Source organism: Rhinolophus hipposideros, assembly GCF_964194185.1.
Source record: "Rhinolophus hipposideros genome assembly, chromosome: 3".
Taxonomy (NCBI): Eukaryota; Metazoa; Chordata; class Mammalia; order Chiroptera; family Rhinolophidae; genus Rhinolophus; species Rhinolophus hipposideros.
In genome coordinates, this window is record NC_138049.1 from 8188988 (window position 1) to 8203640 (window position 14653).

The 14653-nt window shown below is 47.4% G+C and overlaps 1 protein-coding gene across 5 annotated transcripts in view; it reads right to left on the reverse strand.

Moving 5' to 3' along the window:
• Positions 1–3677: 3677 nt before the first annotated feature.
• Positions 3678–14653, reverse strand: part of TULP4 (TUB like protein 4) — a 206737-nt gene continuing 195761 nt past the window's right edge. For all 5 annotated transcript variants that reach the window (XM_081038283.1, XM_081038281.1, XM_081038280.1 and 2 more), the window contains 2 exons: positions 10209–12757; positions 3678–8509 (listed from right to left, as the gene is read on the reverse strand). In XM_081038283.1, coding sequence (XP_080894409.1) covers positions 8393–8509; positions 10209–12757 — 2666 coding nt within the window. In that variant the 3' untranslated portion in view covers positions 3678–8392. The remainder of the gene's footprint in view (positions 8510–10208; positions 12758–14653) is intronic.

The following is a 14653-nucleotide window of genomic DNA, read 5'->3' on the forward strand; positions in this document are numbered from 1 at the left end:
TCCAAATTGGGAAGGAAGAAGTTAAATTATCAGTCTTTGCAGATGACATGATGCTATATATAGAAAACCCTAAAGACTCCACCAAAAAGCTGTTAGAAACAATCAACGAATACAGTCAAGTTGCTGGCTACAAAATCAATGTACAAAAGTCCATTGCATTCCTATATACTAACAATGAAATCTCAGAAAAAGAAATAGAAAAAACAATTCCCTTTGCAATTGCAGCAAAAAGAATAAAATACCTAGGAATAAACTTAACCAAGGATGTGAAGGACCTATATGCTGAAAACTATAAGACATTTTTGAAAGAAATTGAAGAAGACACAAAGAAATGGAAAGACACTCCATGCTCATGGATTGGAAGAATCAACATAGTTAAAATGGCCATATTATCCAAAGCAATATACAGATTTAATGCAATCCCTATCAAAATCCCAATGGCATTTTTTAAAGAAATAGAACAAAAAATCATCAGATTTGTTTGGAACCGCAAAAGACCCCGAATAACCAAAGCAATCTTAAGAAAAAAGAACAATACTGGAGGTATCGCACTCCCGGACTTTAGCTTGTACTACAGGGCTACAATATGCAAAACAGCATGGTATTGGCGGTAAAACAGACACATAGACCAATGGAATAGAATTGAGAACCCAGAAATAAAATCACATAAATATGGACAGATAGTTTTTGACAAAGAAGCTAATAACATACAATGGAGGAAAGACAGCCTCTTCAATAAATGGTGCTGGCAGAATTGGATAGCCACGTGCAAAAGAATGAAACTGGACTGCTATCTGTCACCATGTACCAAAATTAATTCAAAATGGATCAAAGACTTAAGCATAAGACCTGACACAATAAACTGCATAGAAGAAAACATAGGTACTAAACTTACGGACCTTGGGTTCAAAGAGCATTTTATGAATTTGACTGCAAAGGCAATGGAAGTGAAAGCTAAAATAAACAAATGGGACTATAGGAAACTTAAAAGCTTCTGCACAGCAAAAGAAACCATGGACACAATAAAGAGGCAACCAACTGAATGGGAGAAGATCTTTGCAAACAGTGCCTACGATAAGGGGCTAATATCCAAAATATGCAAGGAACTCATGAAACTCAACAACAAAAAAACGAACAACCCAACTGAAAAATGGGCAGAGGACCTGAAGAGACATTTCTCCAAAGAGGACATACAGATGGCAAATAGACATATGAAAAAATGCTCAACATCACTAATCATCAGAGAAATACAAATAAAAACCACAATGAGATATCACCTCACCCCAGTCAGAATGGCTATCATCAACAAGACAAATAGCAACAAGTGTTGGAGAGGCTGTGGAGAAAAAGGAACCCTCATACACTGTTGGCGGGAATGCAGACTGGTGCAGCCGCTATGGAAGGCAGTGTGGAAGGTCCTCAAAAAATTACGAATAGAAAGACCCTCATGGGGGAGTGGTTGGGCAGGAAACACTGAGAACTTGCGGGAAAGGAGAAACCACAAGCCATTTGAATGAGCAGGAGGCCAAACCAAAAGGAGATAAGGTGACCCTTGGTTCCTTGCACACAATGGGGAACAGAGTCAGGACTGCCTCCTCCCCCCTCACATTTTGAGAACAGTGGAAAGGGTAAACACAAAGTTGTCAGGACTGAGAAGGCAACTTGAGTAGTGGTCTAAGAAACTGCCAGCAGCTAGCCTTTATCATCCAAGTGCCCCCCCCCCCCCGCCGTCCTCCCCACCTGCCGCCCCATATTCTTGGGGCGTTATCTATAGCTGTGCATTCAGGGAAGATGGGCTCAAAAGTGCCTGGAATAGAGAGAGTGAGGGCAGGAACCCCAGGAAAAGGAAAGCAGAAGAGATGAAGTAGAACTGTTTTTCATCCTGACACCCAGTTTCCTGCTTCTTCGCTATTATTTGAAGCTGTCAATCAAACAGGACTTGAAGCGCATTTAGGAAACGAGCCCGCTGTTCACGTGGATGGCTTCCTGCTCTTCAGTGCATCCAGCAGCTCTTTCTAAGACGCACAGCAACAGATCCGCACAGGCCTGCTTCTGTCTGACCCGGGGAGTAATACAGCCGGGGAGCCGCAGGTCCACTTCGTGACAACTCAGGCGGGAGCGGTCTCAGCTGCAGGGAGATGAGCTCACCTGCTGCCAGGGGAGGGCGGCCCACCTCTAAGGCCGCCTTTCTCAGGAGATGACTAAGTGTAAGTAGCTCACAGCTCAGTACAGGCAAATCATTATGAAACACCAGAGAGAGAAGCTGGGAATAAACTAGGTCTATTCATTAACGTGAACCCCAAATCTTGATCCTATTTCAGATCAATTTTGTCTATGGAATCCAGAAATCACTTCAACCTCTCAATGCTTCAGTTTTCTTCTGAAAGGAAAAGAAGGGAGAAGGTATCCACTTCCTAATGGAGTTGGAGGTTTAGCTGGCAACTGTTGAGACATCATAATGCAGTCTCCACGAGGCAGTCCTTTCTCTTCTACAATGACTCTGAGAGTTAAATTGATTCCCTATTCTCTTAACACTCCCAGGAAAAGAACACTAGAATAAAAATAGCATGCATCCTTTTCAAAATAAGTTTGTAGAATGAAAGGGATTTGCTAAGTTTTCTTACCAGGGCCTTAAAAATAAATAAATTTCTTCTGGAGACACCAACTCACACTGAATGGCCCCAAAGCTGACCATGGAGCTGGGGGTGGGGGTGGGGGATGGCAATTCTAGACATGGGTCTGTAGCACAGACCCAGCCTGGCAGTTAGGGTTTTGGTCCCTTGTTGTATTTTTGGAGGCGGGGGGAGGGGGGTGGCGGGAAAGACCAGGGGTCCTTGCTATCTGGTTTATGTGATACAGATACAATGCATATTAACTCGAAGTTCACAAACTTTCATAATAAAATGAGGTGTTTTGATTCTCATACAAAATTCAGTTCAGTTAGCCTACTACTATTTAAAGCACAGATATATAGTCCCATGATTCTTTTGAAACTTAACACATGATTAGAATTTGTTAGAGTTGACAGTGGGTTTTGTTTCTGTCTCCAAAAGTCTGAGTGATCATGTCTACTTTTATCTGTGAAAAAAACTCAAAGGGGTAGTTCTGTAAATGACCACGGGAACTACAGTGTTTACAGAAGAGCCTCCCATGACCCCCCAAGTCCCTGTCCCCCTGCTATGGGCACAGTGACAGGCGCACTGAGACTCACCAGTAATAACAACAATTAACAGTTATATTAGCACTTAGAGTGGAATTGCTCAAAACCTGGTGTTTGTGTTTCCCACAAAGTAACAAAAGTGTCAATGCATTTATCACCTGATCTTGTAGGTGCTGTGACAGCTGCATCCTGACTTGGGTCCTCTTTCAAAACAAGAAAAGAAGATTGTAATAGTAGATTTCAGGCATTGTCAGAGGGAAGGACGGGAGTGGGGGTGGGGGGGGGAAACAAACACAAACTCAAACCAACTCATCAAGAAGACAGCCCCACCTCTGCCTCGGACCTCTCAGAAGGAGCAATGACAGTAAGGATCCCGGGGTGCCAAGTACCTGTGGGCAATAACCCAGGGATCAGAGAAGCACTTGGAGAGGGGGTCATGCCCTCGGTGAGAGGTGATTTCTTAAAGGACACAAGACCCGTCTGACTTCTGCACACAAGCAATTGATTTTTTTTTTTTGATCTGCAAAATTTTATTAAGCAATAACTGGACAACTCTTACAACTTCAAATCATCAAGGAAAAAAAAAGGAGATTAATCCACCTCAATAATAAAGACTGAAAGTAATTTGGACAAACCACGCCATTTTGAATGCAAACCGTAAATGCCTTCTAGAACATCTCCCTCACAATCTAATACACAAAATACATCAGAGAGGCAAAACAGGGTGAGCTCATTAGAATGCAATTGGGAATCTCAACAGCTCTCGCTTGGAAAGTGAAACAAAGCAGGGTGCTGAATTGAAAACAAACCAACCACCCCACGTCAGAGAACTGTGGCGCACAGGGCAATGCAGCACTCCCGACGTCCGGGCAGGAACATGCTGGTGGTCTGGTTTAGTCTGGAACCTGTGCACTTACAGTTTAAAAGGAAAAAAGGAGAAAGAAAATGCCAGTAGTAATAAACAGAAATTATGTCCAAATTTACAGTACCAAAATAATGCATTTATAAACAAATGCAAAAACAATACCCCTTTGGTAAATAATACAGTCAGTGCCTTTTTCAGTCAAACGCATAACCCATGCTTTTCTACAACACGAAAAAAAAATATCTACAATAAACGAGATCTTAGAATCCTACCCTTCCCCTTTAAAAGAACTTGTAAACAGAAAATATAGGTACAAGTAAAGTTACAAGAAAATTGCACAAAGCCAAAGAAATGAAAACAAAATAAGCCACAACCCTTCAGAGTTTTATCAGCCGGAGATAAGGAAATACATAAATGGTGAAGAACTCTTGAGTTATGTGCTGTTACAAAATCCCAGGAACTCAAACAACATTTTTGACACACTTTTGTCTCAACTAACCTTGTTCACAATCATTGACTTGGCCAAGTGATAGATGGGCCACACAGTGACACATGGGCTCCTTTCCCAGAATCCTTCTAAACTTGAACAGAGCATAACAGTGCAGAGCACGCTCGGTACTAGAGGGCTCAGGCATACACTCCTTTGTTCTTTTCAACCCACTCGCTGGTCTTTGGGGCAAGTGATGACTTATCTTAGAGCTGTTCTCACGGGCAGCCCCTACGCAGGGAGTACTCGTGGGGAGGCTCCTGGTTTTACCTGGAATTGGTGCTGTTGTGTAATTTTATGAGAGGAAGCACAATTCCAGAGGCATTTGTTTCTGGAGGTGAATCTTCTAGAGATAGTATTTTAAATGCCCTGATTTACATTCAGTAGGTATCTCATTAACACAGGAAAAGAAACATTTCTCTACAAAAAGGCAATGTTGTAAAACATACCTTCCAAGTTTGTGAAGTGGAATGATGAAACTGTCACATTTTGAGCCATTAGGCTCTTAGAGCTGGACAGGAGTTTAGAAGATTGTCCAGGTCATTCCTTTCATGTTACAAAGGGACAAATGGAGGCCCAACTCTTTGGCAGAGCAGGCTGGCTCCTGGATCTCCTGCTTTCTGCTAAGATTACAAGATGAACGGACACGGGTTTGCAAGTCCCCGTGGGACACTTGGCAAGGGAGCAATGAATGGCCGTGCCTGAAAACTACTAACTAACCTGAAGACCTTGACTTCCACTGCCAGTGGAGTTTTGACATTTTCTGCTTCCTTGGTGCCAGTTTTGCAGGATATACATTCAATGGGTATACGGTACACAAATCTGTGTCTTTGGTTTGATGAGGTTAAAGTTAAAACAAACGTAAAATTGGTTTTTATGTTTGTTAATATACTGTTTCCCTCAAAAAGGCATGGATTCTTTATGCAGTTGACTATTTACTGAGCTAATGTTTTTAAATTTAGAGATTCACTGAAGTACCTTAATATTCATAAATTGCTATTCATAAACTGAAGTATGTATAACTCTGTTGGTTGAAGTACTGAATTTAGTAGTATTGAACAAATCGAGCTGACCTAATGAAAATAACTTTTACAATAAGTCAAAGAATCACCATTACCTTCAAAGACACTGCGGCACAACTGTGCAGACATCCGTGTAAGTGGGTTTGGCAGCAGAAATTACCTCCTCCCTTGCGGGGGGGAGGGGGGCGGGGGGCGTAGGAGGGGGGTGAGCAGAGGGGCAGCTGCTTACTCAGAGGCTCACTCACATGGGTGCAAAACACCCACGACCGACAGACACCTGTCTCCACGTGGGGAAAATCCCTTTTGGGGAATGAGCTAAGAATTCAGGAAATTTAGTTAATTATTTGCTACAAATACTCACTTTCTCTTTACACATGTATTTGTAGTTTTTATTACCATGATTTCCCCCATGTTTACTCTTATTAAGAAAAGTTTGAAAATAAACCCTTTCAAGGTCTTTGTATCTCAAAAACCATTCAGAACTTTAAAAACCGAAACTTACTATTCATAATTCCTGCCTTTGCTACTCTCATTTTAAGTTTCCTCTTACTTCATATCACCTTTTATTTTTAATTAAAAATAAAATTTTCAAAAGAAGGGGAAATGTTATTTTAGGATGTATTATCTCAAAGAGATCTTCTCCTGTGTATATAATCAACACCACAAAATGCAAAACAATTTACTTTCAAAGGATTAATAGAAATGTTCTCCCAATTAGAAAAAGTTACAAACTGTTCAGCAAAAAACCCTTCTATCATATCCTCTTTATTTCTTGCAGCAAAATATACTGCTACCAAGTAAGTCGTTACAAATGTACTATTTTTCTAAATAAATAATAAAATGGGCACAACTCACCAGTACATGGCAACAAAGTAACTCCTAAGGACACTATTAAAGCAACATAAATTATTATCTCTTGGACAATAAAACAGGGAATTGCATTTAAATTATTTTAGAAATAGGCTATAACCATATTGCACAACTAATAATAAGCACTGAAACATCGTATCAAACTACAGAAACTCACATAAAAGAATTATATAATTCTGAATACATTACTAAATTCTTTCTGGAAGAATTTACCCACCAAAGAATCAGGTCCAATATTTTAAAATATAAGATGGGGAATTCTGGTATTAGCTGGGATGGCCTTTACCATATTTAAAAACCTCATCTGTGTTTCTCTGGGGGCAAGAGAGAATGGTGGTGGATGGATGTCATTCTGCTCTGGGAAATTTTTAAACTAAATTTTAAACTTAATTTTTAAACTAAAACGGGGAATTAAAAAACAAAAAAAAAAAATTTTTTTTTTTTTTTAAAGATACTTCTCTGTAGTATCTTCCACTTCTGTTTTCAAACAAAATCCAAATGGAGGACCCCAAGCCGGCAGACAGTTCTTGTGCTCGTGCCCTAAACAACATCACAGACATGAGAGGCTGAAAACCAGGAACTGGGTCTTGTCATCAGGGTGTCCCGAGGAGGGGAAGGGGGGAGAAAAGATCATCTCAGTGGATTTTCTGCAATTAACAAAGAACAATAAACCAACTACCTTAAATACTCTAATTTTAACTATGTTCTCTCAGTGGTTTATCTCCTCTGTAAACAGTCTGTACAGTCAATAAGCAACTTTTTTCCTAGAGAAGATTGTGGAACTTCTGTGAGAGAGTTGACTAAAACTCTCTCTCTCAATACCCTGGCAAACGCTTAAAAATTTTCGGTTACATTTCTAATCAGTTGAAAAACATTTCTAGTCCACTGAATTTTAACGTAGCTCAGAAGAGGAAACGAGTGCTTTCAAAGCAGTATCATCAGCTTTTTTAGAAAGAGAAAGTGTAGAACAGTGTTGTCTAATGGGAAAGATAATGTCTACTGTCACATTTTCCAGATAAATAGGCTATTTATCAACGATAAAAGGAGAGAGGGAATAAATGTTACCTCTCAGCGAGTGGGAACCCAGTGGCTCACCCAGGCGCTAGCTGAGAAAACTGCGGCCCCCACCGCAGGCTCGGGTCTTTCCACTTTTGTCGCTTACCTTCTCCTCGAGTCAATCATCTGAACCTATGGAACTGTGACAGATTATACAACTAGTGGGGACTTCACTGTAAACATCCTCCCGAGAGGAGCGTAGCCCTTGTACTATTTCAAGTCCCTCTACGTAAATCGCCCACGTGCAGGTGTGCAGGAGTTCCTTCCTCGCCCGTCATCCCTCCCCTTACGTATCAGGAGCAAATCGTATTCAAACCTGGTAATAGCACCCCCGTAAGAGCCTACTTTTATTAGTCACACAGTGCATGTGCCAAAATACTCTTCATTAATCAAGTCACTTTTGAAGGAGTAACATAATATGTGTGAAGTAAATGTTGTCCCCCCAAGAGAACCTGTACCTTCAGGATTTTTGGTTGTGTTTTTTACAAAAAGTTTCTTGTTTGTACACTAGTGGTGATGTTGTGGAGAACGAAAATACTGCGTACTCCTTCTGCCTAAAAGAAGAGCAGCTAGAAGGCAGTGCCTCTTCCTTCTCAGGGGCCCCCTGTCCGCAGCTGACCCAGTACAACCTCACAAGCAATTACGCTTCCTAAAAAACTTGGGGTGCCTGGCACCTCTGCTTCCAAATACCACTCTCCTGTATTTTTTGTTGTTGTTTAAAAGGAAGAAGAAAAGAAAGACAGTAAAGATAATAAAAGCCCCAACAAATGACAACGGTGAAGGTCAGTGTCCTCTCCTGGGCCTGACAGACTGTTCCAGTTTGCTTGTCTTCTGCTCCCCCAGGCGCTGGGCCCAGGTGGCTGCAGCATCTGTGATCACACCCTCCTGGAAAGGCTCCCGGGCCTCTCTTGCTCCTCCCCACATCAGTCTCGTCACTTGAGGCGCTGCGTCACGTTGGCCAGGGCGACTGCAAAGGCCTGCACGGCGGAGAAGGGGTACTGGAAGTCCAGAATGTACGCACTGCCGTCGATCCTCCCAAACTGCATCACCTGGGAGGCAGTGAGGCAAAGGCATTACAGGAAGCCCAGGTGGGAGCGGGCACGCAGGTGTGCGCGGCTCCTGCTGGAAGCTGACAGCACGGTCTATGAGATGGTTTTCCAACAAAGGTGACTCTGATAGCTTCTAGATCTAACTACGAGTTTGTCAGAAATAAAGGGACAGAGGAACGTGTGAAGCAACGCAGTGGGGAGACAATGAGCTAAACTCAGAGCGTGGGAAGCTCCATCGGTCAAATGAAGCGGTTTCCTAACCAAGGAAACAGATAAGAGAAAGAAAAAGTAAAAGAATCTACAGGCTGAGAAAGGCGTAAGAGAAATGTCAGTTGTAATTGTCAAACGTCACTGCTCAGAGAGGGACAGAACGTAGCACACCTTCCCATCATGCTCACCTCCCTCACCTGCTTTCCTCTGTCATTTCAGTACGTACAGTGACCACATTATGTGAAATTATATTACATGTATTTATTTGTTTATGGCCTTTCTTCATTTTTGTAAACTCCATGAGGACAGGGCCTGTTTACCTCATTGCTCCAATTTCTGCAGTTAGAGCAGGGTTGGCAAACCCTCTGTGAAGGGCCGATAACAAATGTTTTAGGCTTTGTACGTCCCAAGGTCTTTGTCACCACCACTTAACTAAGCTGTTGTAGGGCGAAAGCACATGGACAATACTGAAGTGGATGGGCATGGCTGCATGCCAATAAAACTTTACAAAAAAGAGGCAGCAGTCCAGACTGGCTCGTGGGCCAGTTTGCTGATTCCTGGCTCAGAGGAATACCAGGCATATTGCAAGTGCTCCATAAATATTTGTTGGGTGAATTAATGAAAATGTGATGTAAACAGGAGAGGTGAAGGGAATTCCCAGGATGATGGAGAAGGATAGTCCCAGAAAACAGCTACACAGCACAGCTAGAGCCACCGTTCCATGTTGGAGCAAAAAGAACTGACAAATTACCTAATGTGTTTAACTGTACCGAGAGGAGATCAACATCCTGCCAGAGAATCAGGGAATGACTTACTAATAAACGCACACAGAAATAAGCAAACAAAAACTGAGTAATTATTATGTCTAGGGAAAAAAACCTACACAATAAAAAAGGGAATGTAATTAAACCATACTACATGGCTCAGCTGTGACTCGTATTTACTGGCATCATAAGGTAACCAGTGACTATTATTACAACTAAGAAAAGGAGGGGAAGGAAAGTTCACACGTGTGTATTCCTCACATTCCTCGGGAAAAACTCAATTCCTTGGGAAAAATTCAATACACGATGTCAAAACTGAACAATTAATAAATACAAGTAGAAATGTGTGCTTTACAAATATGGTGGCAAACACTGGAAAGCAGCAAGCAGAGCTGGAAGCACGTGCCTCTGGAAAGCAGGCTTTGGGAGAGGCCAAGGGCGGGCAGGGCCTGCTAGCTCTCCTCATGGGTCTATAGGATCATTTGACTTTAAAAAATCAGTCCACGTGTTACTTTGATGAGAAATAAAAGACAGCAATGGGTACCCTGAAAATTACAACCCAACTGGCCCCAACTGAGGATCAGTTATCTTCCACATTTCCCAGAGGCCTTTGGGAAATGCTCCTCAAAGGCCAAGGCACTGAGACCCTTTAGCGGCTTCTTAACCGACAGAGACCTGCTGAGGCCAGAAGTCACGAATCTGGCCAGGCCCCGGGACATGCTTACCTGCCGCCCCTCCAGCTCGATCTGGAAGTTCTTAGCTGACTCCTGGGTCACCCGTCCCCCAAAATCCAGCTGGTACACCTGGGTGGCCTCATTCCAGAGAGGCTGCTTGTTGGCCATGACGTACACGAAGCCTTGGCTGCCCAGCCGCCCGTCGTCCTTCTCGCTGGCCTTGCGGCACTTGAAGTCCTCCAGCTCGCCGGCTGTCCTGAGGCTGCGCTTGCTCTTCCAGCCCTTCTTGCTGCCTTGGCTCTGGTTCATGAGCTCGTCCCCGCTGATAAACAGCTCCGCCTCGCTCTCCGAGCTGTCCTGGAACTCACTGGTCTTATTCAACTTCTTCGATTTCAGCTGCTCTTTCTGACTCTTCACTTTCTTCTTCTCTCTCCCCAGGCGGGGGCTGGAGATGAGGGAATTAAAGTCACTCAAAGTCCGTGCCTCCTTTTTCACTTTGCCCTCAGTGATAGCCTGGACGTTTCCTTCCTCGGCTCGGCTGTCCAGGCGCTTACGGCTCTTCTTGCCGAATTTCTCTGTCCGCTGGGGAACGGGGCTTTCCGTCAGGGAGAGGACCTCCTGGAAGGCGTCGGCTGTCTCCACCATCACCTCTGTGCCTAGGTGGCTTTGGAGGTCGGTGGGCGGTGGGGACACGAGGGGCTTCTCCACCACCAAGTGTGCCTTGGGGGGGAGTGCGCCCTGTGGGTTCTGCACGGGTGGGCACGCGCTGTAGGAATTCCAGGGGTGCAAGGCGATGGGTGGCAGCTGTAAACTCGAGCACGTGCTGCTTCCGGGATACATGGGGGGCAAGGTGCAGTAGGAGAGGCTGGGGGGGTAGGCCGGCTGCAGGACAACCGTGGGCTCCTGTTGTGCAAACTGGGTTGGGGACAGGGTGTTTTTGGGGGAGCAGGGAGCCTGCACGCCCGGCAAAGGAGGGGTGTTATAGCTTCCTGGATATGGCACTCCCATCCCATAGCCTGTTTGGAAAGTGGCAGTAGGGCTGGCGGGAGACTTCGGGGAGACAAAGGGCACTCGGGACACGTCCAGGTGCTGGCTCTGACCTACCATCAGAGGGGACAGTTTCAGAGGATTGGGCACTGCAGTCTGTGCTGTCCTTTCCTGAGGCACCCAGATGTCCTCCCCCAGCACAGGGTCCCACTGGTAAGGGGGGGGCCGTTTCACGGCCAGGGCAGCTTCGGGCAGCGAGGGGTGCCTCAGGGGCTTCTCCCCAGGACAGTGCTGGGCCAGCGCCTCGTCCTCGGTGAAGGCCGAGTTGACGTAGTCGGTGCGCTCGCGGGCGCTGTCGGGCGGGCCCAGGAGGCTGTACGAAGACTGCGAGGCCAGCGGGGAGGTGCTGGCCGCCTGCGCGCCCCCCGCGCCCAGCTCGGGCCTCCCGGCCGCGCCGCCGCCACTGCACTGGCTGCAGGTGTAGAGGGCGCCCGGGGGCCGCGCGGGGAACTGCGCGGCACCCTTGGGCTTGGCAGGGTGCTGCAAGGGCGGGTGCTGCAGGGGCGGGTGCTGCAGGGGCGGGTGCTGCAGGGGCGGGTGCTGCGGGGGGGCCCGCGGGGGCTCGGCCAGCGCCGCCGCCTTGAGCGCCACCTCGCGGTTGTTCCTGCGCAGCGTGGCGTGGATGAGGCCGCCGTCCAGCCGCGGGGACGCGCCTCGGCCCGGGCCCAGCGGGCCCCCCAGGTCAGGATAGGGAGGCGGGTCCCCTGTGGGGATTGAGTAGCGCGGGACCGTCAGGCGGTTCAGGGTCGCGCTGGTGCAGGGCTGCGGCACCTTCTTCTCGGTGGCGGTGAGCCTCAGGGTGGCCGAGCTGCCCGGGCCAGGGAGCGTGTAGGTGCTCTGGGCGCAGAGCACCCGCGTGCGCGGCCGGCACACCTCCTCCACGTTGCCGCTGCTGTCGAAGGTGGTGATCCTCTCGTAGCCCAGGGGCGGCTGGTAATGCGCAGCCGTGGGGTACAGCGAGAAGTCGCCCTTCTTCAAGCACACATCTACCGGGGGCTGCGGGGGCAGCAGCGGGGGCGGAGGCGCGGCCGTGGTGGGGGCGGCGGGGATGGTTCCTGGGTAAGGGGGTGGAGGGTTCAGCTTCGCCGCCGCCGCCGGGACCTCCTGGGTGGCGCCGAACACCACGGCGTCCCCCTCCGCGGTCAGGGGCGGCGCGGGCCGCAGCGCCTTGGCTGGCTTCTGCAGGTGGTCGTGCTCGCGGTCCCCGTGGCCCAGCTGCAGCGCCCCCGGAGGCGGCGGGGGCGGGGCCAGCTGCGGGGCGTTGGGGATGAGGCGGCCCGTCTCCACGCCGCCGAAGGTCACCTGTCCAGGGCTGGAGTAGCGGCTGGAGACCGGGTACTGGGTGGTGCTGTCAGCTGGGTGCTCAGCTGCCCCCGCGGCTGTGGTCTGATTGGTCAGGACGTCCAGCTGCACGTTCTGATTGGCCAGCAGCGACTGCACCAGGCCGATGCTCTGCGTGGGGGACATAGCTTGCGCGGAGCTGTGGATGGGCGCGATGGGGATGTTGGCGGTACAGGGTGGGTTGTTCTCGGGGACGCCACATGCTCCCGTCACTGCAAGGAAATGAGACAAATGGGCTGCTCACAACACAGCCTCCAAACCGGGGCAGAATAAGCAACGCCTCTCAACTCATCCAGTCCTTTTGAGCACAAAACGCAACTGCTGTGGACAGAGATGTATTTGTTTGCGGAAAGCTGGACTGCTCACACAAGTTACACACAACCTCTCCCATGTGTCTGGAAGGACATCAGGCAATTGTTGGGGCCTGCAGGGCAGCCGGCACTCATCCATTCGCTAAGGGCGCTGTCAGGGCTTTTCAATGGATACACTTTTGAACATTCTTAATTGGTTGGGTACCATGTGCCTGACTGGTACCATGGCAAATACTTAATTGTTTAAAGATGCTTCTTACTCATGATATTCATAAAACAGCCCACTCTTTTACGTAAGAAGAGGGCAATGGTACAGTATGAAACCCACTGAGGACTCATGCCTTAGCTCCCGAGAAGGTGTACCCACCGTCAATGAGGGACGTGCCATGCAGCAGCCCTGTATCTGAAATGTGTATGTAAATTAGGTTCCTGTAAATAGAACTATGTAAAATGGAGCACAGAAACCAGTGACAAGAATCCTCAGCAAAGTTGTATGCTAGGAGAAGGCTCATTTCCTAATTTGTCTGGTTTCTAGCATTTCGAACAGCATGTAAGGACCACACTGAATAAAAAACCCTGGAATCACATCCTGTTTGCGCCTGGCTGGGTTTTAGCCGAGCATGCCCCTGAGCGACCACCTGCAGACACGTGCTGTGCTCGCAGCCACCGTTCTGGGCCATCCTGTCTAACGTGCCCACTGAGCATTGGCAGGTGTGCTCACCTGGCCTCTAGGAGTGCTGTGTGGCAACTAGGGCATGAGCAGGAAATAAGGCTTAACAGGCTAATTGTAAAGGCTGCTGATCTTTCACCAGAACTACTGACTGAGCCGGCCAGTCCCCCAAAGCTGAGTCCACCCCTGGTGCCTCTAACAGACGTTCCCCCCCACGCCCTCTTCTCTGGGGTCCTCTAGTGAGATGTAACCGTCCCCTGGCTGCACGAATCTGGGTCCTATCTCAAGTTTTCTATTGTTCCTATTCAGACCCCTCTTCCAGATGCTCTCTCGTCTGAATGGCATACTGGGGGCAGGCGTCTTCCCTGCTAAAGGAGAGATTGTTTGCTGTGTCACCAGCATTATGTGTAGGTCCCGACACAAAATGTTCCCTGCTCTCACTGTGAACCACGGGCAGTGACAACGGCAGCAGGAACAGCTGAGCACTGGAGAGCTACACTAGCCACACTGGGACAGCAGGGAGGGTGTGAAGGGGACGTGTCAGAGGAACTTCTCAATCCCAGATTCCAAAACAGCAGGGGATGTGCTCTAAAGTTCAAGTGTGTGAGTCTTGACCAAACTGCAGGTATCCGAGGGTGCGAAGCCTCGCCCGTTAGGACTGCTTTAGTCTAAACAGCTGCCCACCCTATGAGAACAGGTGTGCCATGAGAGAACCACACACGCCTCTTGTCACAAAGAACAGGACAGCTCATTTTACAGGTCAAAACTGGGCTGAGAGAAGGCAAACCACTCCCCCAAGCTTCAGAGCCTGTCCTGCCTGTCCCTCCCTGTCCCATGGCGAGGACCAGAGCCCCTCTGTTCAAGTACCACAGATACAGGAGAACGTAGGATTCCTCTGGCTCAGAAGCCAGACTTTCAGAACCTTGCTTGGTTATAAGTAGAGGAGTCTCCATATTTATAAAATTGAGAATAGTTCCATATAAATAATTGGCAGACTATTTAGAAATCATTCTAATCTATTAATCAAATCAGGATTCCCCCCATTAGAAAACATTTAAGGTACTATAGATATCTGAACATTTGTAAACCAGGATTTTAAAAACTTGTACCTGATTTTACCTTTAACT